Here is a 24,620-nt window from a genome sequence, read left to right on the forward strand (position 1 = left end):
GCAGGACTGCAGTGCACACTGACATGCTGTTAGAGGCTCTCGCGCACACACACACACACACATACGCAGACACACACTGGAACCGGCGCTGAGTCACTCGCTGAAGATAAAAGACACCCTGTTGGCGAGAGAGAGAGAGAGAAAGAGAGAGGGAGCGAGCGAGCGAGGAGGAGAGAGCGAGGTAGGGAGGGAGGCAGAGAGAGGGAGAGAGGGAGGGAGGGAAGGAAAGGGGCAGAGAGAGAGAGAGAGAGAGAGAGAGAGAGAGAGAGAGAAAGAGAGACAAAGAGTTAGAGTAATGGGTCCCTCCCACCTTCTCTCTCTGTTCGTTTGCGTGGAGAGGACCTCACTGCTCAGCCTAACCCTGCACAGCTCTGTGAGTACAACTCTCTCTCCTCCCTATTCCCCCTCTCCCCTCCCGCTGTCTCCCTCTCTCTGCCACCAACACTAGGGACGATCTGTCTGTCATCCTCCGCCACTCTATCGGAGGGCAGGGAGAGAGGGGCCGGCAGATCCACATTGCTGTTGGCCTGTTTTGAACTGTCTGTGGGCTGTGTCTCCATGTGTTACCCCTGGGATGATTTGAGTTGGGTCAGAGGATTGTTGTGCAATGTTGAGAAACCTTTTGAGTGCTGTAGATGGGGGGGGATAACTTACTGTAGACAACTGCAGAGAAAAGTGAACTTACTGTAGATTGGATGTAACTCACTGTAGGCAGAAGTTAGATGGACAATAATTGACTGGGTTGGAGCTGGTGGGGCTAGGAGTGTTTGGAAATGTGATTGGTTTATACATTGACTGGAATCAGACCTTCACCCCAACACAGATCTCGTGCTATGTTGCTAGGCTATTATATGGCTTCAAACAGCCTATAAAGTCTTTATAAACACCCCTTTTGTGATAGCATGGCTTTGGCATACCTTAGGGTGTTTTCGCCTTGACGCTCAGCTGGAGGACAAGGACACAGTGACGCGCAGAGCGGAGAGCGGAGAGTGCACAGTGATGCTCATGGCCTGCTCTGGGAGACAGGGCTTATATCTGAGGTTCCAGAGCAGCTTCTCAGACTGAGACAAGGAGAGCTGGGTCGGAATGTAGGCCTGGGTCAGCCTGGGAGACAGGCCAGGTCAGGTCAGGCCACACTGGGAGATGTGCCTGTTGACCAGAGGAGTGTTTACTTGTAAAATAAACCCAGTTGCTGTGTTAGAGGACATTCCTTTAGTGCAGTTCTCCCGGATGCATGGATTAATATTTACATACCCTAACCCTCTGGGGAAAAGCTTAGCCAAGGATAGATGGGTTACGATAACTTTTATCCTGTTTGTTTTCACACCAACAATATCTAATGGCAATATATCCAGTTTTATAACTCTCCAAACACTGGGTTTTAGATTAAAACCTCCCAGGTCTGTTTTACAGGCGGTTATGATTGCATGTTCCGAACCCTCTGATCCGTCTTGCTCCGACAAGTTAGTTCCTAAAGTGATGTAGTTCAGCGTTACGTAACAGAGATTTATGTCATGGTGCGTTCAATCTGTGGTCCACTCTGGCTGTCAGCCTTTTAATGGGCTGTGTTTACCCCGTTCTGGAGTCGGCCGCCGGTACATTCCACTGTCGGTAGGGGCTGGGAGTGTCTGTATAGAGGTGGCAGCATGGGGTGGTAGGAGGGGGGTGGTAGGAGGGTGGGAGGGAGAGGCACTAAAACTGTGATTTCTGTGGTTCGAGGTCTGTTATCCCAGGGCCTCACCACTGGGAGGGCAGGCTGGGAGCAGTTGGAAATCTTTAGCATCCTCTACATGCTAACTTGTCGCCTCTGATGTGGACAACATGCATCTGACGGAGGGGTGGGGAAAGTGAGGGCTGTGTGCGAAAGAGGAGGCGCCGGAGCCAGAAGCCCACCATGGAGTCTGAGAGTGACAGGGTGTGTGATGCCAACCCTGCAGGGTGCCGTGGGTGTGTGTGAGAGTGTCTGTGTGTGCGTGCCAGTGCGTGTCAGTGTGTGTGTGAGTGTAGTAACTGGGTTTGTGCCTGGCCTCTGCCTCAGCTAACACTGCCCAGCTCTCCCACCTCTCCGCAGGTTTGGTTCTGCAACTGTTTGGCAAAAACAACAGCAGTGGGGCAGTCTCAGTAAGTAGGTACGGGCATTTGCCTGTGTCTCACTGTGCTAAGCCGGACCACTGAATTATTTAAAAGAGCTGACCCTCTCTCAACCTGGGGCTGGGTTTAACACACACACACACACAGCTGACCAGACATATGCTAAATGATCTTCGGTTTACGACCAGGTGTTTTGGAAGGTCAAAGTGCGAAGAGTTCTACCACCTGCAACGTGGAACATTGCCCTCGGTTCCAGAAGGATACCAGTGGACTAAACATGCTTGTCAGCATCTAAGAATTCCCTTTCCTCAGTCTGTGTTGGCTGAGTCTGCGGACAAACTGGAAAACCGAGTTCCAATTAGCCATGTATGGTAGAAAGCCTAACAGAGGAATTTAGAGGCGTGTGTTTGCCACTGGTTTCTAATGTTTTGGTGGTGTACATACTGTTTGAACTTAATCAATGCTCATTATTCTCGATCCAGCTTGATCCAGCCTCTCTACTGAGCGTCTGGGTCGAGTGAGGTCTGAGTCACGGTTCTCCGGCCAGGAAACATGAGGAACACCAGACCCAGGAGACGGGAGAGAGGGAGAGCAGCAGTATGGCCCAGGGGGGTTAGACCACCTCAGAGAGAAAAGGAGTCAGAGAACCTTCCAGAAGTCCTGAGCACAGAGACGTCCTTTTTCTCTCCATGTCCCTTTGACTGGACAGGGACCTGGCCTGTGTGCGCCCTCACGACACACACACACGAATACACACGAAAGAGAGGGAGGCACGGGAGAGAGGGTGGGGACGGGAGATTGGGGCGGGGAGGCAGGGGGGGAGGCAGGGGGGGGATAGTGTGAGGGAAACTCTGGGGTGTTGGGGAGGTGGAGGTGATGAACTATTCTTGTTCCCCTTTCCTTAACCCCGCACTGTGAAATATCACCTTATCACAACAATGGGTCCTCTTCACTGAAGGAGCCCTATGCTGACAGGAGGGGGGGGGGGGGTGCTTGTGAACAGTGACCAGGGGTTACCATGGCAATGCTTGTCAACCGGGAAGTCCTTCACAGGAGGAGCAAGCAGAGAGAGAGGAAGAGAAAGAGAGAGTGGGAGGGTGGGTGGAAGAGAAAGAGGCAGGGAGGGAGAGAGAGAGAGAGAGAGAGAGAGAGAGAGAGAGAGAGAGAGAGAGAGAGAGAGAGAGGGATGAGAAAAAGCGAGGGACAGAGAGAAAGCGAGTGAGAGGGAGAGGTAGAGAGAGAGAGGGAGAGAGAGTCTCAGAGGGAGTGGAGCAGGACTGCCCACAACACTTTTGGTCCAGAGAGCAGAAAGGAACTTCCAGAAAGTTCACAGAAACTTCCACAGAGCAGAGAGGATTTCCAGAGCTACGTTTCTCTGTGCTTCCCATGCCTGGTTACCTAGGTGAGTACAGAACTGGTTACCTAGGTGAGTACAGAACTCTTGATCCTACTGAAGGGGCAGCAGTGTGACGAGAAAGCTTGTTTCCTTTCTAACCTAGTCAGACCCACACACACACACACACACACACAGTAACCTTGTGATCACGTGTGGCGGTAGTTTGCTGTGTTTTATTGAGGGCTTGAGTAACCTGCCTGACCGCTCGGTGCTCACTTGATCTGCAGGATTAGTGCTGCTGACTTTCCCAGGAATGTGTCATGGCTTTGAGAGAGAGAGGAGGATGGCCACACAGTATGAGTCACCACCTGGGCTGGAGCCTTCCTGCCTGAGCCCATCTCGTAATGGTCCTGTGGTCATAACGTTCTGTATCTGTGCGGGGGTGGAGGAGAGGAGAATTAGAAGGGTGGAGGAGAGGCGGAGTGGAGGAGACTAAAGAGAGGGAAACACTGAGAAACTCCCTCACGTGAAGACTTGGCATTCACGGAGTGGGCGATTCGAGATCGAGTGTGTCATGACTCTGTCATGTCCAGAGGGTGTCCGTGTTCCGTTAGACGCTAGCCATGCCCTGTAGAGTTGTGTTAGTTATGTGAGGAGGACGTCAGACTGGAGCCTCTCTCTGCTCCTGACTGGACACGCTGACCCTGTGTTCTGACCCCAGCCCTCACCCCCTTACTCCCACTCCTCAGCCCTCACCCCCTCACCTCCCCTCCTCAGCCTTCACCCCCCAGTCCTCACCCCCAGCCCTCACCCTGTGGCTCCTCTCAGAGCCTGCACCAAACAGATCTCCACCCTCTCCCTTGACGCTCTATCGCTCTTTGAGATCTGCCTGCCCCATGATACTCAGGGAGACCTATCTGGCCCATCTCCACAGCCCGGTATGCAAACCGACAACATGCAAAACCACCCCCTTCACTTAACGACGGGTCGGGGAGGATCTGAATCAGTCGCGACTGTACTTGACCACACTCTCACGGTCCGATTGTTGTTTAGTGAAAGGCTATGCGGGAGCACAACCTGCCCGGCTGAGACAGGCCGAGTCTGGCCCGCATCGTCTCCCCACCGCTTCTTCAGTGTCTCCTCCTGCCATCTTCATGGCCTTTCGTCAGAACCACAGTTATTTAGACTGAAAGATCCAACAGTAATCCTTATTTACAAACAGCCACAAACAGCCCACAGCCTCTCTCCACCTCCCTCCGTCACAGAGGGGAGGAGCACCGTACAAGGAGGTGAAATAGTTTCCTCCTGAGAAATGTGCGTATGTCCCGGTAACGTTTCATCATAAACAGGCATGCTTCATGTCCTTGTATGGTCTATGGTCTGCTTTCTCTCGCATCTGCCAAGCTGCACACAGGAGAGGCGAGGAGGCAGTGGGATGGGGGCAGCTCCATCAAGAGCACACGCGTGGAATAGCAACACGCTGACTCACCTTACGAGGGTTTTATCCATCCCTTAAATGTTTGTAATCAGCCTATCAGCATCCAGTTTAAGTGAAGGTGTCGACCGTTTGAAGTCGCGTTACGTTCTTATGTAACCGCGCACTGATGGTTTGCACGGGTCTGAACAGGAGGGCGCAGCTTGGCTGGCTTCTCTCTCTCTGCCAGGCTTGAGTGCTAGACGCTAGTTATGCTTTTGACACGGTGTGTGAAAACTCAGGAAATAGCCACTCAGACGGGATATGATTAGACCCCTCCCGTGCCGATAGAGAGACGACTGTTTTGGTAAAGCCAGCTGTGAGTGTTATGTGTGTTATACAGGAGCAAACAGAACGACGCCTGGGGCCAAGTGGCTAACCTGGACATGGACCAGTTCACAGGACTGAGCAGAGCTGCAGTTCCCTCCATCTAGGGGGGGGGGGGGGGGAGGGGGGAGGGGGGGGGGGTCAATGATTAACATGGTCCCCTGCCCAGCACAGCCCCCGATACACAAGCCTTAGAGGAGGCTCCACAATGAGGAGGCACTCTGGAACAATGGAGCCCCTGTCAGCGAGTCATGATTGGTTGATATACGCCATGTGCTCTTAGGGAGAGGTCAAATCGGGGTACCCAATAAAAAGGATTGGCACCGCTAAGCTGTGATTCTTCTCAGCAGTCGGCCCCTGTCGGGCCCCCGCGGATCTTGGATCCATCCTCCTGCCTTTGGATCTGAAAACTATTTTCCATTACGCTTGGCTGAGGGACAAGTTCAGGACATGGATGTGCTGTTTGCTTCCCCCGCGCGTCCCTTGAGACGTCCCCATGCTCCCATCCGGGGATCAGGTCCTTCAGGACGCTGTGCCCCAGCAGGAAGCCCTCCTCACTGGTCACCCTGACGATCAGGCTGCCTGGGGGGGAAACATGCTGGCAGCTCGATGTAGGGGAGGAGGAGGGCAGGAGGTCAGGGGCAGGGGCCAGGCGTGAGAAGCACCCCACCAGAGCAGGAGGAGAGGTAGGGAGAACGGAGAGAGGACAGGGGTTGACGGAAGAACTGATTTGATATTTGATTCTGATGTGCTCAACCACTTGAGTGCTGAATAAGTGGCCTGTGTTTTTGTGCATCCTTCCCCATTCTACTCGCACTATTTCTGTGTTCATTGTACTCTCACTATTTCTGTGTTCATTCTACTCTCACTATTTCTGTGTTCATTCTACTCTCACTATTTCTGTGTTCATTCTACTCGCACATTCTATTCTAACCGTCTCTGTGTTTGATATCCTAGGAATGGGAAGGGTGTGGTGAGGTTGACCTCGGTGCTGACCTGTGTCGGGAATCCCAGAACGTTTCTGGCTCTCTGCTCTACTTTGGCTCCTCATCACACACACTTTACTTCCTGGTGGACCATGTGACCTCTCTGTGAGGAAACAGGGCTGTCTCGCCAACGTCTGAGTCGTGAAACGTGACCAGACAAGTCCGTTTTTTAAAAGCGGGTCTTTTGAAACGAAAGCGGGCCGTATCGGTTTGCGGCGTGACCGGGATGGTGGTGTTAAGTTCATGTTGAGATGGTGAGTGCCGTTCCTGTCTCCGTGTGGTACCGATGCCTCACAGCTGCTCTGCTTCTGTCATGGACCAGATGACGTACCCTGGGAAGAGATGTTTCACATCACGCGAGAGTCCCACTCAATCCAGAATCCTCTTTTCGTACGCTCCCTTTGTCCCTCACTCTTTGTCTCGAGGCTGTCCTTTCTCAGAGGGGGTCGAGTGCCGTAAAACAACTCGCTTTCACTCCACCTAACTTGGGCTGTGTGTATGAGAGAGAAACCGCCTGGCCGAAGCTGGACATTACTTAGAACATTTCGAGGCCAGACATATCTGAGGGAAGATCGTGTGATTAAAATGTCCGCCGCCTTACAAGGACACCCACTGTAGACCTTGTCTGTAGATGTACTCGCATATACTGTAGCAGTGACGTCACGAAATGGCCTTTATAATATCCAGCAACCTCATAAATCGCTCGAAGGAATCCCCTCCACGTCAACCTGGTGTGGTGTGTGGATGCTGGTAACCAGATAAGAATGTATGGGGGTTTCAGAGTAAACACATCCTGGGGAGCACAGATGTCCTGGACAGGGATTTTGATCCAGATATCTGAACTGTTTTAGCCTTATTAGGGTGGACTGGCTCGGCTTACACAGGGAGCGAGGGGGGGAGAGGAAGAGAGAGAGTGTGTGTGAGAGAGAGATATAGAAAGTGAGGGAGAGAGAGAGCGTGAGAGAGAGAGATATAGAAAGTGAGGGAGAGAGAGCGTGTGTGAGAGAGAGAGATATAGAAAGTGAGGGAGAGAGAGAGCGTGAGAGAGAGAGATATAGAAAGTGAGGGAGAGAGAGCGTGTGTGAGAGAGAGAGATATAGAAAGTGAGTGAGAGAGAGAGAGTAGCTCTGAGTGAGCCAGGAGCAGAGCAACAGACCTACACACTCATTTAGGTAATGAGGGACTTGAATGCCAAGTGTGCAAACAAAAACAAAGGGGGAAATACAACTCTCTTGGTGCACCGATTCGTCCACGTTTTCCATTTAGTTTTGAAGTGGTATCCCCCATAATTCCTAGTGTTCGTTCCTTCATGTAGAAACATTGTTGGTGCACCACTTCTAATGTCTGTGTCGACTGTGTGCCTCATCAACCTCAGCAAAGTAAACACTCGGAACAGCGTTTTCTTTCTCTTCCTGAATGCAGCTAATGCAGGCTAATACCATATCTCACGCATAATCGTCTTAGATGTCTTTTCTGTGACAACGCTCATAATGGATGACATGCAGTACGGGCACAAGGCCGCCTTCTTACTCCAGAGGCCCTGAAAGGCTGCAGTGTCTGCGAAGGAGAAGAAGAATCGCAATTGTTTGCCCCATCGAATGATTAATTCTCGACGTGGAAAGACGGGTTGTCCAAAAATGCCAATTGCATTACACGCCCGCTAATCCAGTTATCACTGAGAGGTTCAGCAGAGTGAACGTGTGGCTCTAGAGTCCGGGTCTGGATGCTGATGCTTGAGCAGGGCTTACAGACACACTAGCCTGGTGATAACATAAACACCGTTCCTCACAGCCCCGGGAGGGGAGAAGGGAGAAGATTGACGTTTTAAAAGCCGACTGAGGTGAAAAAGCAGCCAAACGTCTAGGCTAGCCTGCACGGCTGGAGGAAGAGTGATGTGTGCGGGGAGAGGGCTTTTAAGTTGAGCCTGTGTTTAGTCTACTGGTGTCTCCATCTGTATTCGTCATCCCTGTTGCGTAACACAGCTTGCGTGGGCGATGATGAGTCAGAGAGGGGGACACGTGAATCCGCAGGACATCGGCCGTGCTTGGGGTCTGGGGTTGTTCAGCCCTGGGAGCGAGAGCTCTGATCTGTCTGACTGCCCTGATTACAGTCCCACAGCACTCCTTTACACAGACTCCATGGAACACTCATCACTCTGGAATAGTCGTGGACACCCACCTCCCCTCATCCTCCCCCTCATCCTGGCCAAGACTCAAATTGGAGAAAGCCTGACCTCAAATGGAAAAGTTTAGAATCACTTATCAGTCCTCTACTGTAGTCCCGCGCCACATGGGGCCAGGGTTGCAGGGCTGGAGGGCCTCACGTCCAGGGTTTCCATGCCGACGGGGTTATTATGGGCCTTGGCAGGTCGCAGTGGAGGACCGGAGGGGAAGTGGCCTCCCTCTCAGCCCGCCCTGCCTTTGATGTGGGACCAGCCGGGCCTAATCACGTTTTCCAAGGTGCCTGTGATGGAGAGCTGAACCTTGTCACCCAGTCCTTCTCCCCCCAGATCCTCTCCTCTCCCCCCAGATCCTCTCCCCCCGGCTCCTCTCCCCCCGGTTCCTCTCCTCTCCCCCCGGCTCCTCTCCCCCCGGCTCCTCTCCCCCCGGTTCCTCTCCTCTCCCGCCCGGCTCCTCTCCCCCCGGCTCCTCTCCTCTCCCCCCGGCTCCTCTCCCTCCGGCTCCTCTCCTCTCCCCCCGGCTCCTCCCCCCCTGGCTCCTCTCCTCTCCCCCCGGTTCCTCTCCTCCCCCCCCCCCCAGCTTGAGGTGCGAGTGTGAGGCTGGGGCTGCAGTTGGGGTGTGAGGCTGGGGCTGGGGTGTGAGGCTGGGGCTTGGGCTGGAGCGTATGAGTCATTGTTGTTTTGCATGGCCTTTGCCGTGGTAACGGGGGCAGGAGGCTGGAGAAAACTTTTCCCTGGTGAAACAATGGGAACAACATTCATCACGGATTACGGAAGTCAGCTCAGTAATATCAAACAGGATTTATGGCGGAAGAGGTTTTTCGGCAGGCCTGTTGATTTATGACATCAGCATTACTGTACATGCCGTAGGCTTTCTGTACATTTAAACCTTCTCGAATGACTCGGACAGAATCCTCTGTACCTCAACAAAAAGGATATTCGTTTCTTCACCGAGCATAGGGAGGCATTTGCTTGTCAGTATATTTGTTTAGGAACGGAGCCCAATGAGGTGGAAGGTGTTCACTCAAGAACAACGACAAGAAACGTCAGTCTGTCTGGCCATGCAGCCTGTAAGAGCAGCAGGGTAGCTTGTCTTGCAGAAACACTAATCCAATAACATTGACATTGAGAAAGTGAGCAAGACTGACCACTGAACATAAACCCATTGTATCATCCATTATATAGCTCAGCAAGGAGCCTATTCAGAATCAAGTCAACTTGAGTCATACCTTCGCTCCATTGGCCTACATTTGTTTGTGTACGGTTTGTAATCCTAACAATGATCTATTTGTGTGTTTTTGGCCCACCAGGGACTTACTGTTAAAGGCTGAACCTGCGGATGAAAGAGCTGGACTTCAACACATGACATGCAGTCTCAGGTACAGACACGCTCCCTGTCTTTATGAGTTCTGCACCTCCTCAGGGATGTCTTTTGTATCTGGCCTCGTGATTTACGTAAAGAGCAGAACCACAAAGAGTTTGAGTCTGAGTAGCCTACAAAGTCCTGAGATGAAAGAACGACACAGACAAAACCTGCGTGTAAAACCCGTCTGAAGCGGCAAAAAGCATGTGTTTGTTGTTTGTATATCCAGTTAAAAACTCAGCAGGGGAAGGGGGGGAGAGGGATGTTTTTGCTAGCTTGGTTATCTTGTAAATCTACCACAAACAAGGGGAGGCGCAACAACAGGATGCCTTTTTAAACAAGGAAAAACACCTGTCTCTACAAGTCTGTAAAAAGAAGAAAGTTATGTCCGGACAGGTTAGAGTTTCCATGGCTACGTCACCGTCCCCGCTTCACAATGGCGTGTCAGGGTGGACTAGATACAGCTCCCTCCCGACTGAGACACCCGGGAGATTCCCATGGCCTGCAGAGTCCAAACAGAGGCTATGACATCACGCTCAAACACACGGGGGAGTCCGAGGGGAGGGGCTGGGCTGGCCGTCGCCGTGGAAACCGAGGGAGGGGGGGGCGTGGATCTGGGAGCGGGCTGACTAAGGTTAACTTCAGTGACCCCCCCCCCCCTCGCCCCCGCTGGCTCCAGCCACACCCCCTGTTCTGAGAAGACTGGGGCCCACTGAATGGTTGGTTAATGGGCTCATAATGGGCCTCTCCTGTTTCAGCAACCCCCCCACACCACCCCTACCCCCCCCCACCCCGCCCCCGCCTGCCCCCCTCCACCCCGCCACCCCGCCACCCCCCTCGACCGCGGCCCTGAAAGAAGCCTTTCTCCTGCCGCTGCAAGAGAGATGATGAAGGGGGCGGAACAACACTTTCTTCTGACTCGGCTTTAAATAAATTAGGGACCTTTTCGCTTTGGACGCCCCGCACCAAGAGCCTTTAGTACAGAGGGAAACAATGCTCACCTGACACCCCCCCCCCCCTATGGCGACTGAGGGAAGGAGAACTGGCAAAGAGATTGAGAGAGAGTGATAGAGGGCGAGATAGAGCAGAGGGAAGGAGAGAGAAGGAGAATATGAGAGTGGGAGGGCAGGGGGAGAGGTGTGGGGGGCGGGGTTATGTTGTTGCGGTTGGTCAGCCACGCCTTCTCTGCTCCGTCACCAGCGGCACGTGGAGGTCCTGGACCACATCGACGGATCTCGGATCGTCTTCTCGGGAGATCCGGCTCCGCCCAGCCTGCAACAGCCCCCCGCGGACACCCCGGATCTGACCCAGGAGGTGGTCATCTCCCCTGGGCTCCCCACCCCCCCTCTCAGCCCCTACCGCACCACCCGGCTGCCATCTGGGGACTACAAGGTGAGCTGCACCCCCCCACACTGAACTTGGAACAGGTGTGAACATAGTACTACTGCTAAGGTAGCGGTGCTAGCGATGCTATTAGTGATGTTACGGGTTAGGCTCTGGTTGGACTCGAACCAATATACAACTACTCCACCTTGTGGACTCATGAAGTATGACAGGGCATATCCCTAAACTGAAGCCTCTCTCCTCATGTCACATATCATCATATTTTCTTCTCTTTGTCTTTTTCTTTTCTGTTTCCTCAGGTGTCAGAGTCCAATGGGGGGGACCCCACTTCTCTCAGCTTTGGGTCTTATTACGGACCCCCCCTGCCACATGGTATGGTCAACAAACAATGATATGGTACACAAACAATGTAGCTGAGATGAAATCAAGTCAAGCTTCTCATTAGAATGGCACTTTGATTCCTTCAAACAATGTGTTTGAGATTATTTGTGCTTTATTTGAGGCCTGGTTGTGTGGGAGGCAGTATCCTCTTGGGAGAGATAAAGAGTAGAGGATTTGAGCTGTCTTCGTTTCTCTGTGTCTGCCAAGTAGGGGTCAGGGTTTCCTGTGATGTCGAAAGACTTTTCATCGCTTAAAAGTTTCATATTTTCCATATAATCTAACTTCCCTTACAGGAAAAAAATCGTCATTGGCAGCTTTCAAACAAGCCAAAGCACAACCACCTAAGTTAGACACTGTAACTGGAACCAAATGTGTTGCTCTGTTAAACACAACCAGCCACCAGGTGAAAGATTTACTGCTGCCTTTGATGGCCCCCCAGTGGCCAGTGGTGGACATGACATACGAGATATCCCATAACTGCTAGGAAGACACCCCCCAGTATGAGTGCATTGGGGGGGGCTAATAGATGTGTTTACATTTACATTTAGTCATTTACATTTACATTTAGTCATTTAGCAGACGCTCTTATCCAGAGCGACTTACAGTAAGTACAGGGACATTCCCCCCGAGGCAAGTAGGGTGAAGTGCCTTGCCCAAGGACACAACGTCAGTTGGCACGGCCGGGAATCGAACCGGCAAACCTTCAGATTACTAGCCCGCTTCACTAACCGCTCAGCCACCTGACTCCCTAGTTTCCTGTGTCTGGAGCAGGGGGGGTGCCCAACGGCACGTCGTCCAGGGGCTTTGCCACCCTGCCACGCAGAGCTCCCACCAGGGAGGAGAGGCTCATCAAGTTCTCTGGCATCGGCCCCGTGGACGAGACGGGGATGCCCATCGCATCCAGATCGGTGAGTCGAGCCCAGAGAGCATGATTCAGTGGGACTGGTTCCGTGTGAAGGCATTAGTATCGGAGAGGCTGGTAGCTGTTCTCTCCTCTGTCGTCCTGTGTGTACTCAAGCATGTGGAGCAGCACACCGGGCTGTTACTTCCGGGAAGGTGTGAAGTCCACAGATGTGTTGACTCTGTTTCTTCCTTCTCTTCTCGCTCTCTCTCTGCTCCCTCCCTCTCTCTTTGCCCTCCCCCTCTCTCTCTCTCTCTTTCTCTCTCTCTCTCTCTCTCTCTCTCTCTCTCTCTCTCTCTCTCTCTCTCTCTCTCTCTCTCTCTCTCACCAGAGTGTGAACAAGCCCAGAGACTGGTACAGGAGCATGTTCAGACAGATCCACAAGAAGCCAGAAGGTAGGCTCCTCCCTCCCTCCTCCTCCCCTCCTCCCCTCATCCCTCCTCTCTCATCCCCCCCTCTCCTCTCTCCCACTCACACCGTCCCACAAAGAGAATTCCTTTCCATCAATGTCAGCAGCTAGGGGAGCTGATCTTAAAGGCAGATTATTGCAGAAGGAGCACAGGGGGGGAACACAGCAGCCTGATGTCATCCACCCCTCTGTCTCTCTGTCTGTCTACGAACCTAGGCCTGTCTATTCTTACCACCGTCACTCCACGTTTATATCTGCTCCTGGTCGTGTGGAGGATGGCAGTGCCATGGTCCTTAGTCTAGACACCAGGGTTGTTCTGGGGGTGTCTGGGGGAGTTCAGCAGACAAATACAAGATGTCAGGCAGGCAGGCAGGCTGGCAGACAGGCAGAAAAGTAGGTATCTCACACTCCTATCTTCCAGGCCTGGGGGGGGGGAGTGTGTGATTGGCTGTCGTTGGCTCGGGTGGGAGTGACAGGACTGTCCCTCTGGGTGGGCCCGGGGGGGGGGGGGGGGGGGGGGGGGTGAGGGAGCCGGTCGCACAATCACGCAGCAGGAATGCTACCTCTGGGCATCCTTATGATGAGTTATGAGGTTGTGATTCATGCACAGATGAATTATGTACTGTAGATTTGTGGCATTACACGAACTGTCCCTCATTGTTGACTTTACCATGGGTTAAAATCTTAGATTTGATTCTATTTTGTCTGCACGGTTGGAAAACCCTGAATAAAAAGCATTTCTTTTGCCGATAAGTTAACTCTTGATAAACTTGAACTTCTTCCCCTGACCCGGTTAGACCTTCGACCTGGACGACTCAGAGAGGGAGCCTGCTGACCGTAAGTCCACTGGAACGACCCTGATCCCTGTTCCTGGGCGTGGGAAGGCCCTGTCTTTCTGAGTGTTATCTGGTCTGATCCTTAGGGAAGCAGAACCCTGCAGCAGAAGGAAAGGAGAGCGGCCCGGATCCCTTTGCCCCTCACCTCCTATGGGGCCCTGCCTGACTGGTGAGAGAAGCTTCCAGAACGGCCGCATGGACAAGTCTGGATCTGTTGCTACTACACAAGCACGGAAAAAAGAAAAACCACCATAGATAGACTCTGTGATGCTGTTTTCTATATATACCTCTGTGTGTGTGGGAGCGTGTGTGGGTGTGTGTGTGCGTGGGTGTGTGGATGTGAGTGTATGCTTAATAATATGTGTGTGTTTCAGGAGTAAGCTGGCCGATGGAGAAGGGCCAGTTAGACCAGGGGAAGCAGCACTCTCAACCCAGGAGCATCTATGACTTTGAGCCCGGACAGAACACCGTCACTGTGACCCCCAACCAGGTAGGACCTCCAGTCCACACTGAAGCCCCTGGACATATCCAGACCTCTCCTTCATCCCAGGGGGGTTTGTTATTGTCAACGCAGGTTTACATTTACATTTACATTTAGTCATTTAGCAGACGCTCTTATCCAGAGCCACTTACAGTAAGTACAGGGACATTCTCCCCGAGGCAAGTAGGGTGAAGTGCCTTGCCCAAGGACACAACGTCATCTGGCACGGCCGGGAATCGAACTGGCAACCTTCTGATTACAAGCCCGCTTCCCTAACCGCTCAGCCACCTGACTCCCAGGTCGTTGTGAGTGTCGTATCGTGCATGGTACGAGAGAGCCTGAAGGAGATAGCTTCAGAGACAGACCAGTGGTCCTAATCTCTCTCCCAGGAGACTGTGGTTGGGTCTGTGACCAGCTCCGAGGGAGCCTCTCTCGGGAGAACTCTCAGGAGGGCGCGACATTGCACCTTCTCACGCGAGCTAATCCGTTGCTGCTGAATGTGGTCATGCACAATGGCACTCCTCCAGGTGTGTTTTCCCTCTTCATTCAGAGGCCCAAACACACGCCTCTCCTACTGGGACAAGTAAAGGCATGTGGCTACCGGAGGAATTTCCTTGGACGACCGTGGTCTGGTTACGAGACGACAGCCTAACTGCTTGTTGATGCTGACAGGGTGACACACAGGACTGTATTATTTTACTCAGGGGAACTCGGTGGACTGCACGAGTGTCTGTGTGTGTGTGTGTCTGTGTGTGTGTCTGTGTGTGTGTCTGTGTGTGTTGTGTGTGTGTCTGTGTGTGTGTTGTGTCTGTGTGTGTGTGTCTGTGTGTGTGTGTCTGTGTGTGTGTCTGTGTGTAGCCTTGTGTGGTACCTCTGGGCCCGCTCGTCGCCACGTCTCAGATGTGGCGCGGCCCAAACCCGGCGCCTCGCTGCTGGGGGAAGAAAAGAAATCTTTGTGGCGCCCCCCCCCCCCCTCCCCCCTCACCGCCCGCCCCCCCTCCCCCCCCGTCCTCACGGGAGGCATCTTGTGATCTGTGTTATGGTGTTAACCTCTCGTGGTGGGGGTGATGGCTCGCGGCCGCGCTCGGCTGTTTCATTTCCCTCTGGGTCGGAGGTCCAATCCCGGGCTCCTCCCCCTCTGTCTTCTGCCGGTGGACGAGCATTCGCGGACGGCCTCCGTGCCCGCCCGTGAAAACTCCTTTGATCTCTCCCCTGCCGAGTGAGCGGCGATGCCGTACGTGATCTGGGGACGGCACGGGTAGGGAGGGAGAGCCCCAGCATGTATATCCACTGCGTTGTACTAGACCACAGCAGTCCTGGAGACTCCACTCGCCTCACACACGCAGCAACACCAGCCGAGGCGCTATCAGGGCTGCGGTCCTCGTCTCTGACATCACGCCTCGTAAATCTGCCCGTGGCGAAGCGCCGGCTGATGGGACGGCTTGTTTGGCGTCGCGGACGTTCACATTCTGCCAGGGTATTACACGGAACGTGAAAAAAGGAAGAGTCTGGGGTTCTTGTTTTACCCTTTTAAAGTAACGCTGGGTCCAGCTCGGTCTGGCATCCACGGGTCATCAGTCTTCCTAATGAGGGACCCAAGGCATTCAGCGCCAGCCGACTGGTCAAGCACTCATGTAGTCAATGAGCTAAATCAGATTTGATCGTAATTCTGTCTGCTGAAACTCCCGTTTAGGAATGTACAGTGGCGACACTTAAAGGCTTATAGAGTCATCGGCAGAATGTGTGTAATTAGTTCCTCATCTAATTTCCGTGACCTATTCTGAATGTGTTCGCTCCATTGTCGCTGTGCTTTTGTGCTCACTGTGTGTGTGTGTGTATGTATGTGTGTGTGCGCGTGTGCGTGTGTGTGTGTGTGTGCCTCCTCTCCCCAGGCTCCAGTACACAGAGAGCCTGAGAAACCCCGCTCCTCTTCTATAGAGGTGAGTACTGCGCGTGGATCCGTGTCGATGTGTGTGTCTGTGTACGTTGTGTACCTGTGCAGGCGTGTAGGTGTGTGTGCATCAAGTTCCAGTCGATGCTGTGTTCAGTGGATGTTTCTTCCCGCCCTCAGCTCCACTCGGAGCTGAGCCGCTTCGAGGCCGAGCTGGACATGGACATCCAGGGGCTGGAGAATAAGCTCTCCCAGAAGAGGCAGCGCAGAGGCCGGGGTGAGGTACTGAGCCCCCGCCTCGTGACCCCCCCACCCCCTCCCTCCCTCCCTTTCCCTCACCCACCCCACCAGAGATGGTCTTGGTCCATCACGTGCCTCTGCATGGATGATCTAACAAGCTGATGAAGAACTCGGTCAGACAGCCTTGCGTGCAACCCTGCCCCCCCCCCCCCCCCCGCTGCGCCCCCCCCCCCCCCCCCCCCCCTGTGCCCCCCCCCCCCAACACCCCCTTCCTCACACCCCGGGACCTGCTTGCTCTACACTTGGAGGATCTGCTGCCCCCTCTCCCCCCCTCTTCCCTCAACCTTCAGACAGTCTACCCTCCCACCCCCCTGCCACTCTCCCCACTCCCTTTACCACCTCCCTGCAAACACAACCAGTCAAAAACCCCACTCACAATCGCCCTTACCTCTCAACTCCTCTGTCTCCGCTTGTGTTACTTGACTCCAGGCTAAATCCAAACATGCTTTGATGAGTGTCGGTTTCGATTCCCCCCCACAGGCCTGATCAGCCTCATCTAGTCAGCTATGCGTGGTCAGGGGCCTCCTTAGTCAAACCATTCATAGAGTCCCAGTTGGCCGTGCATCTCAGGGACACTAGGACCCAGGGGATCTGTCCCTCCCCCAGGAGCTCCACGGGGAGGGGCCTCCTCCTCTGCTCCGGCAGCCTGGAGCTGGGAGAGTTCCTCTGGGTTCCTCAAACAGCAGCGGGGAGCTGACCTGCCTTCTCTGTGTGTCTCTGTTTCCAGGCTGTCCCGCCCGCTGATCCAGGATCTGGCCCTGGGACAGGAGTAGCGCGCGACAACAGGTGGGTGGCTGCGTCAGCACTACCTCGGAGTGTGTGTGTGTGGGAATGAGTGGGAGTGTGTGTGTGTGTGTGTGTGGGAATGAGTGGGAGTGTGTGTGTGTGTGTGTGTGTGGGAATGAGTGGGAGTGTGTGTGTGTGTGTGTGTGTGGGAATGAGTGGGAGTGTGTGTGTGTGTGTGTGTGTGGGAATGAGTGGGAGTGTGTGGGAGTGTGTGTGTGTGTGTGTGTGTGTGTGTGTGTGTGTGTGTGTGTGTGTGTGTGTGTGTGGAAGCAGAAGGCTGTGAGATCTGTCTCATGATATCCAGGGGGGTTAATGGGGTGTGAGTAGCTCTTTAGCGATGTTGTGCAGTGTGGAGTTGCAGGGTTTCTAGCTGAAACAGACAACGTTTGTGATACAAAAACCCCAAAGCAGCCCTGCTTGCATGTCTGAGGTGTGTCCTGGCATCAGGTGATACACACTCACCTCTGTCATCCATTAAATGAGGAGGAAATAACATGTTTAATATCAAAAGAAGGATATTTAATTCTGCTTTAGTCAAACCAGACATCAACTTTGGATTTATTTCTGTGTGAGTGTTAGAGTGGGATGAAGAGGATTGTAGGATCTGTGCTGACAGCAGTTCAGGCCATGGCATGCCAACTTCTGTCGAACTGTAATTTGTTTGCTGTTGTCTTGGCACAAGAGGGTGCGACCCTGGACGCGATTTCACAACTCTGACAGGCTTTTACAGTGGCTGTACACACACACACACACACACACACACACACACACAGGGCTACACAGGGCTAGAAACATAGCTGTGAGGATCAATCCAATGAACAAGGCTATTACAGATTCTAAAAGCCACCCCCACTCACAGCACACACACACACACACACACAAACAACACCATACTGTCGTCTAGTCTGCCGGCTAATCCCCACACTATCTCCCACTCTGAGGCTCATCTGTGTGTGCGTGTTTGTGTGTGTGTGTGAAGGACAGAAGGCAGTGCCCCGAGCAGGGGTAACACCGGGACAGGTTCATTAGCGCTCGAGGCCCTGGCTCACGTCCACATACCTCACCTCCTCTGAGCTCCCCTCCCCTCCCCTTCTCCTAATCCACTTACACAGCAGGTTGCTTCACCCAGGGTGGACAGTTGCAGGACAGGGTGTACCCTATCCATCACACAGACCCCCCCCCCCACCCCCCACCCCCACGCTGCCACGGATGAACCTGCGCTGTCTCCGATCACCGTAGCCCGCTTCCTCCAAAAACTCCCAGGGTTCCCTGCTGCAGCGCCGGGTCCCGCAGGGAGGAGGTCCATGTCCTCGGCCGCTGGGCCGTGGGGTTTGGAGACGCCGTGGAGCTTTAAGCAGGTTCAAGTCCAGCGTTTGTCGGGTCACGAGGGCATCGCTGCGTATTTCTCACCTCGAGGGTACCGCATTCCTGGGCAGCTCTCCCGGGGTCGTTGTTTGCTATGTTGGACTTGTGTGTTTTGGCCTACCTGCCCCCCCCCCCCCCCCCCTCACACACACACGCACACACTCCTCCTCACCTCCCACCTCCTCGGGCCTTCTGGGGCCAGTAAACCTGGTTGGCACAGAGATGCAAAATGAAAACATACTGTGGTGAGAATATGGCAGGTTTTTACTGCATCCTGCCATCCGGCCTTGTTTGACTACAGGCAGACACAGACAGCTGCACACATGGCAGGAACACTTTAGACTTGATGCCCGTGTAGACCCCGGGGCCGGGGCTGGGGCTGGGGATGGGGCCGGGGCTGGATCTGGGGATGGGGATGGGGCTGGGGCTGGATCTGGGGCTGGGGCCGGGGCTGGGGCTGTCCTGGGATGGAAGTCTTGAGTTGGTTTGATGTTTTAGTCTAAGGGTTTATCCCTCCATATTTGTCAAAACAACACAGAGGGAGACTCGTCCACACACTCTCCAGCGCCTGCCGGGATCTCTGTTTGATCTCTGGTGCAAAACGCCCCCAGATGTTTCCGGGCCTGTTGACCAAATGTGTCCCTGTCCCCAGAGACCAGACCCAGCAGGACAAATGTGTGTCGTCGTCCCCCCTCCCCCCCAGCCCCCCCCCCCCCCCTCCCCCCCAGCCCCCCCTCAGTGCAGGGATGTGCTCTGGTGTCTTAATCTCTCTGCTTGGAGTTGATGGTGAGGAGACATGGTGATGAAGAGATACGCTGTCCTTGTTTGTTTCAGCTCTGTGCCTGCTGTCAGCCGGCCCCTCAATCCCTCTGCTGTCCTCACGTCTGCTCCCAGGACAGCCTCCAGTCCCACACATGGTAGGAGTCTGCCCAGCCTCATCACACACACACATCTACACACACACACACACACACACACACACATCTGCACACACACGCCTCAAACAACTTAACAGGAAGTTGAGCAATTCAAACAAAGACTGGTCAAATAACGAGCAGCAATACATGCTATATAGCCTGCACTACTGTAGCTTGTTGGGATGGCCTCCTCTATGAGCCTATTCACAGGTCAAGTGATCTAATCAATGAAACATCCATTTGGTAGAAACTTCCAGAATGCAATTCAATCTAGGACTAGAGAGAGAGAGAGAGAGAGGGGGAGAGAGAGAGAGAGAGAGAGAGAGAGAGAGAGAGAGAGACTAGAGAGAGAGAGAGAGAGAGGGGGAGAGAGAGAGAGAGAGAGAGAGAGAGGGAGAGAGAGAGAGAGAGAGAGAGAGGGGAGAGAGAGGGGAGAGAGAGAGAGAGAGAGAGAGAGAGAGAGAGAGAGGCCAGGGGTGGGGAGGAAGCACAGAAAATAGAAACGAGGGGCGGGAAGTGGTGATTATAGATTAGCTTTATCCAATTGTTTTTCTTGGAGATTTGTTCAGGGAGCTGCCCAGAAGGCCGTGAGATTCTGAATAACAAGCACTGAACTGTATACTCGCGGTTTCACTGTTTTTATAGTTGTATGAATATTTAAATTGGGTTTGACAACAAAGTTTGAAGATAGACTAAACAAATGCTGCACACTATCGCATCTCCTGATCAAGACTCTGGTTTTACCATCGACTGACTGCGCTCTTCTTTGAACCAGCCCTTGTCTGGGGGGGTCAGTTTGGGGGGTCTGCCTGAGGGGTCAGTTTGGGGGGCTCTGTCTGGGGGGGGTCAGTTTGGGGGGCTCTGTCGGGGGGGTCAGTTTGGGGGGCTCTGTCTGGGGGGGTCAGTTTGGGGGGCTCTGTCTGGGGGGGTCAGTTTGGGGGGCTCTGTCGGGGGGGTCAGTTTGGGGGGCTCTGTCTGGGGGGGTCAGTTTTGGGGGCTCTGTCTGGGGGGGTCAGTTTGGGGGGCTCTGTCTGGGGGGGTCCGTTTGGGGGTGTCTCTCCGGTGCCCCCTGTCCTCACCCTGCTCTTGTCTCTGCAGTAGAGCGTCTGGCCCCTGCTTCAGACACCATGGACTTTCCACCAAAGAGAGAAGAGAAAAAGGTATATCACAGTACCCACACACACACACACAAACACATACACTCACACACACACACACACACTGTGTACCCTCACACACATTGTCTACCCATGGTGCCTTGCCTGGCAGTTGGGAGAATGTAACCCCTTTTTTCATGTGTTTCTTTGTGCAGAAGAAAGCAGCGAGAGCCAAGTTTAATTTCCAGGCACAGTCACCCAAGTGAGTCCCCTACCAGCTGGTCTGAGGTGATGTCACCGAGGATATGCCCGCACCGTTACAACGTCGTTACAACGTCCCATCTCGGAAAGACACATTCAAGTTGATCCAATGTGTCCTTTAGTTTCAAGGAAAGCCCACAGAAACATCCACTATCGCTTAGGAAGAAATGCACATGCGACGACACAGAGGTCTGTCTGTAATCCGTGCGCCCGCTGTGTCTGATGTTCCCAGGGAGCTGCCTCTGCAGAAAGGAGACATCGTTTACATCCACAGGCAGGTCGACGCCAACTGGTTTGAAGGGGAGCATCATGGGAGAGCTGGCATTTTTCCCACCACCTATGTGGAGGTGAGTGACCAAGGGAGCCAATGTGTGTGAGGAAGGGAGGGAGGGAGTGCGTATGTGAGCGAGGTGAGCGTGTGTCCGTCCGTCCGTGTGTGTTTAACCTAGCATCGCTTCAGTAACCTGGCACGTGGTGTGTTTAAGCAGAACCGCATCCTGCTGTTTGCACGTTATGATTGACTGTGTCCCCCCCCCCCCCACCCCGCCCCCCCCCCCCTCCTCAGATTCTGGCCCCCACGGAGAAGCCCACCCCCATCAAGTCCCCCTCCGTCCAGGTGGTGGAATACGGGGAGGCCGTGGCCCTCTTCAACTTCAACGCCGACCTCCCTGTGGAGCTCCCCTTCCGCAAGGTGACATCCCCCCCCCCCCCCCCCCTCGCCGACTTCCAGCACCCGTCCAGTTTAGAGAGCGTCTTAAAACAGGACAGCGAGTTCCCCTACAGTGAACGACCGCGTTCTCCTGTTCTTGTCCCTGGACGTTTCGCGTGTGTTGTTTCGAGAGGTTTCTTCACGCCTGCCTGTGTGTTTCCCTGTGTCAGGGCGAGGTGATCTGCGTGACCCGGCGTGTGGACGACAGCTGGCTGGAGGGCAGGATCTCCGGGACAAGCCGGAGCGGCATCTTCCCCACCTCCTACGTCCAGGTCAACAAGATGCCCCGCACCAAGTCCAGCGACGACTACCCTGCCTGCCCCATGTCACCCACCTCCCCGGAGCCTCCCAGCCCCGGACGACCCCTCCACTCCCCCTGCCCTCGCTCCCCCTTCACCCCTGCCTCCCTCAGCCCGGAGCCTGGATACTCCCCCCTGAAGCCCTCCTCCCCCTCACCCACCCAGCCCTTCATAGCCAAAGAAGCAACCAATCACTGGCCTCACCCTGCCTCCAACCCCGCCTCCCCCACCCCACAGAACAGCCACTGGGGCGGGGCTTATCCAGCGACCCAGAATTCCATAGGTAGAGCTGTTTCGCCGTCCAATCACATGGCTGCATCCACCCACAGACCAGGAGTTGGTCCAGCTAGTAGCCCCAAATACAACAACCTCCCTCAGGTGTGTTGCTCTTAGCGAAGCCTCTGGCTTTATGACTGGGGACTGGGCATGACTAAGGCCTGATATGTATATCCGTGTGTGGTTAAGGTCATTTATTTGAACCATTTTCTCTCATTTCCTGCTCTAGGATGGAAGCACCAAACATCCCCCCGGATCACATCCACACGTCAACTCCAACACGCACGCCCGTTCTGGAGCCACGGTGGTGCCACGGCAACCGTGAGTCCAAACAGTACACACTTTGATTGTCTATAACTGCATCCATGTCTGCTGAAATCAACTGTCAACTTCTTCAAAATGGTTCCTTTCACTTAGGGAAATGTTTTTGTTCCTGTCAGACAAGTTTTCAAGCTTCTTGTTCTGTGTTCTGTGTTCTGGCAGATACAAAGCTGTTTACAACTACAAGCCCCAGAACAGAGACGAGTTGGAACTGAAGGAGGGGGACATCGTCCAGGTGATGGAGAAATGTGACGATGGCTGGTTTGTAGGTAAGGAGCTGTCAAAACCTCCCCTCCATTGTAAGGGATGAGTCTGCCCTCCACTGGACATTAGGGTGTACTACATCTCCAATGTATCGGTAGCAAAATGAGACTACGTCTACAATGACATGACTAAGGGAGTGGGAATGTATGTCGTGTTTGACAGCAAGTGCTCCTCTTGTTCTCTAGGTACGTCAGAAAGGACCCACGCCTTTGGGACGTTCCCGGGGAACTATGTGGCACCCGTCTAAGTGCACCCCCGCCCTGTTCCTCCACCTGCACCACTTGGACATGAGAACCATGACTGTTTTAGACCAGCTTGCTTCACCAGATCACTCCAACCCCACGCGTCCCTCCACCCCTGTCCTAGTCCACCCGGGGAGCGGTCCAGCCTGCATGTGCACCCCCAGTCAGGGACCCCCACCACGGCTGTGCTGACCCCCCAGTCAGGGACCCCCACCACGGCTGTGCTGACCCCCCAGTCAGGGACCCCCACCACGGCTGTGCTGACCCGCCAGTCTGTGGCTGGAGGTTGAAACACTGTGTGGTTCTCTATCTCACCTCTCAGCATGTGTGTTCCACTGTTGACTAGACATGGAGTGTTTTCACACACGCACGTGTACTCTCTCACACACACAGTCACACACACACACACACACACACACACACACACACACACACACACACACACACACACACACACTCACAGTCAGCTTGAATGGATGAACAGAGTGCTGAGGATGCTGTTTCCATTGCAGTGGAAGACTTTTCTTTTGCCCCTCGACCACAAGCGTTTACTGTGGTGAAAGCTCACTCATTCCTTCCACAGGTGAACTCCAGCAGAGCCTCGCTTAGCGGTGGAATCACATCCTCCAGACGGGTCTGTTGTCTCCGCATGTCTGTGTGTTATGGCTGTGTGCTTCGGCACTGTGACTAAGCAGAACACGCTCAGCACTTTTCTCCACAACCGGGCCATAACGGAACACACACGGGCACAGAGGGACGAATGGTGCCATGTGACCTCAGACGGTATCATGTCATGACGAGATGAATGTGGTCTTTGAAATGTCTTCCCCCCGCTTTGATTTTCAGATCTATAAAAAAAATCCCGGATGAGTCCAAGACTGCAGTAAAATGCTGTCATGGCCGCCCAGTGCCACCAGTGGATACCTGTTGTTTTTTTTTAATTCACTAGCAATATAAATGGTCTTTGCTAATCGGTGCTTGCCAATAAGGAGGCTGTTGTATACCATATGTCTTAGAATAAATACCAATAATGCCTTCAAGATATAAATGTACTATACTGTATGTTGTTATCCTCAATCAACTTATTCAGTAAGCGGGTAGAGAAAACTGTCAGAGTTTAGGGTGACAGTGGAAGTTGAATGTCAGGAGAAAAAAGATAGACGGGTTTCCTCTGCAAACAGTTTCTTAAAGTTGTTATTATATTCTGATGTTATTTTGCTAACATTTTTGCTTTGGAATAATAAACAGCTGTGTTGATCAGTGTAACCAATGGCAACAGTAGACCCAATGACCTTCTAAAACCAGCATCAAATTTCAATAGTTTCTTAACTGTTCATAATTTTACTGTAAAATAATACAATTAAAACATATTGTAGTCACAAACTATGATTGTGCAGAGTTTAACCATGTATGAAATTAGAAATATAATATATTTCCTCATAAAACATTGTATCTCAATACATGGTACACACTTCTGAATAACAACAATAAACAATCTTGTGATTATATTAGTAGGTTTGATTTTTGCATTTTACAACACCTTCTTAAACAAATGATTGCACATATTGTCGCCGTAGAGATTTGTGTTTGTCATTATGTTCTTTTGTGGAAAATGAGACTGTAGATGGCGCACTTGAACAGAACCAAACGAGTACATTCTTGAATGTAATGTCTCAATTATCACCCACCCCTTATTAGACCCGCCCCGCATCACTGCTTATGTCAAGCCTTTATTTTGATGACCGCACATGGCCACGTGAGCTTGTCCCTCATCTCGCATATCC

At 53.2% G+C, this 24,620-nt stretch overlaps 1 protein-coding gene across 1 annotated transcript; it reads left to right on the forward strand.

Moving 5' to 3' along the window:
* Positions 1 to 3,334: 3,334 nt before the first annotated feature.
* On the forward strand, positions 3,335 to 23,220 carry sorbs3 (sorbin and SH3 domain containing 3). The gene is made up of 20 exons (XM_067228491.1): positions 3,335 to 3,493; positions 9,704 to 9,772; positions 10,957 to 11,148; positions 11,400 to 11,472; positions 12,253 to 12,389; positions 12,714 to 12,777; positions 13,719 to 13,796; positions 14,002 to 14,117; positions 16,001 to 16,048; positions 16,180 to 16,281; positions 17,027 to 17,085; positions 19,285 to 19,367; positions 20,466 to 20,527; positions 20,680 to 20,726; positions 20,958 to 21,072; positions 21,291 to 21,416; positions 21,605 to 22,111; positions 22,239 to 22,330; positions 22,493 to 22,599; positions 22,780 to 23,220. Exons 2-20 carry the CDS (start codon positions 9,761 to 9,763, stop codon positions 22,839 to 22,841), a joined length of 2,082 nt encoding a protein of 693 aa, XP_067084592.1. The 5' UTR covers positions 3,335 to 3,493; positions 9,704 to 9,760; the 3' UTR covers positions 22,842 to 23,220.
* The last annotated feature ends 1,400 nt before the right edge of the window (positions 23,221 to 24,620 follow it).

The sequence above is a fragment of the Osmerus mordax genome, chromosome 24 (assembly GCF_038355195.1).
Source record: "Osmerus mordax isolate fOsmMor3 chromosome 24, fOsmMor3.pri, whole genome shotgun sequence".
Taxonomy (NCBI): Eukaryota; Metazoa; Chordata; class Actinopteri; order Osmeriformes; family Osmeridae; genus Osmerus; species Osmerus mordax.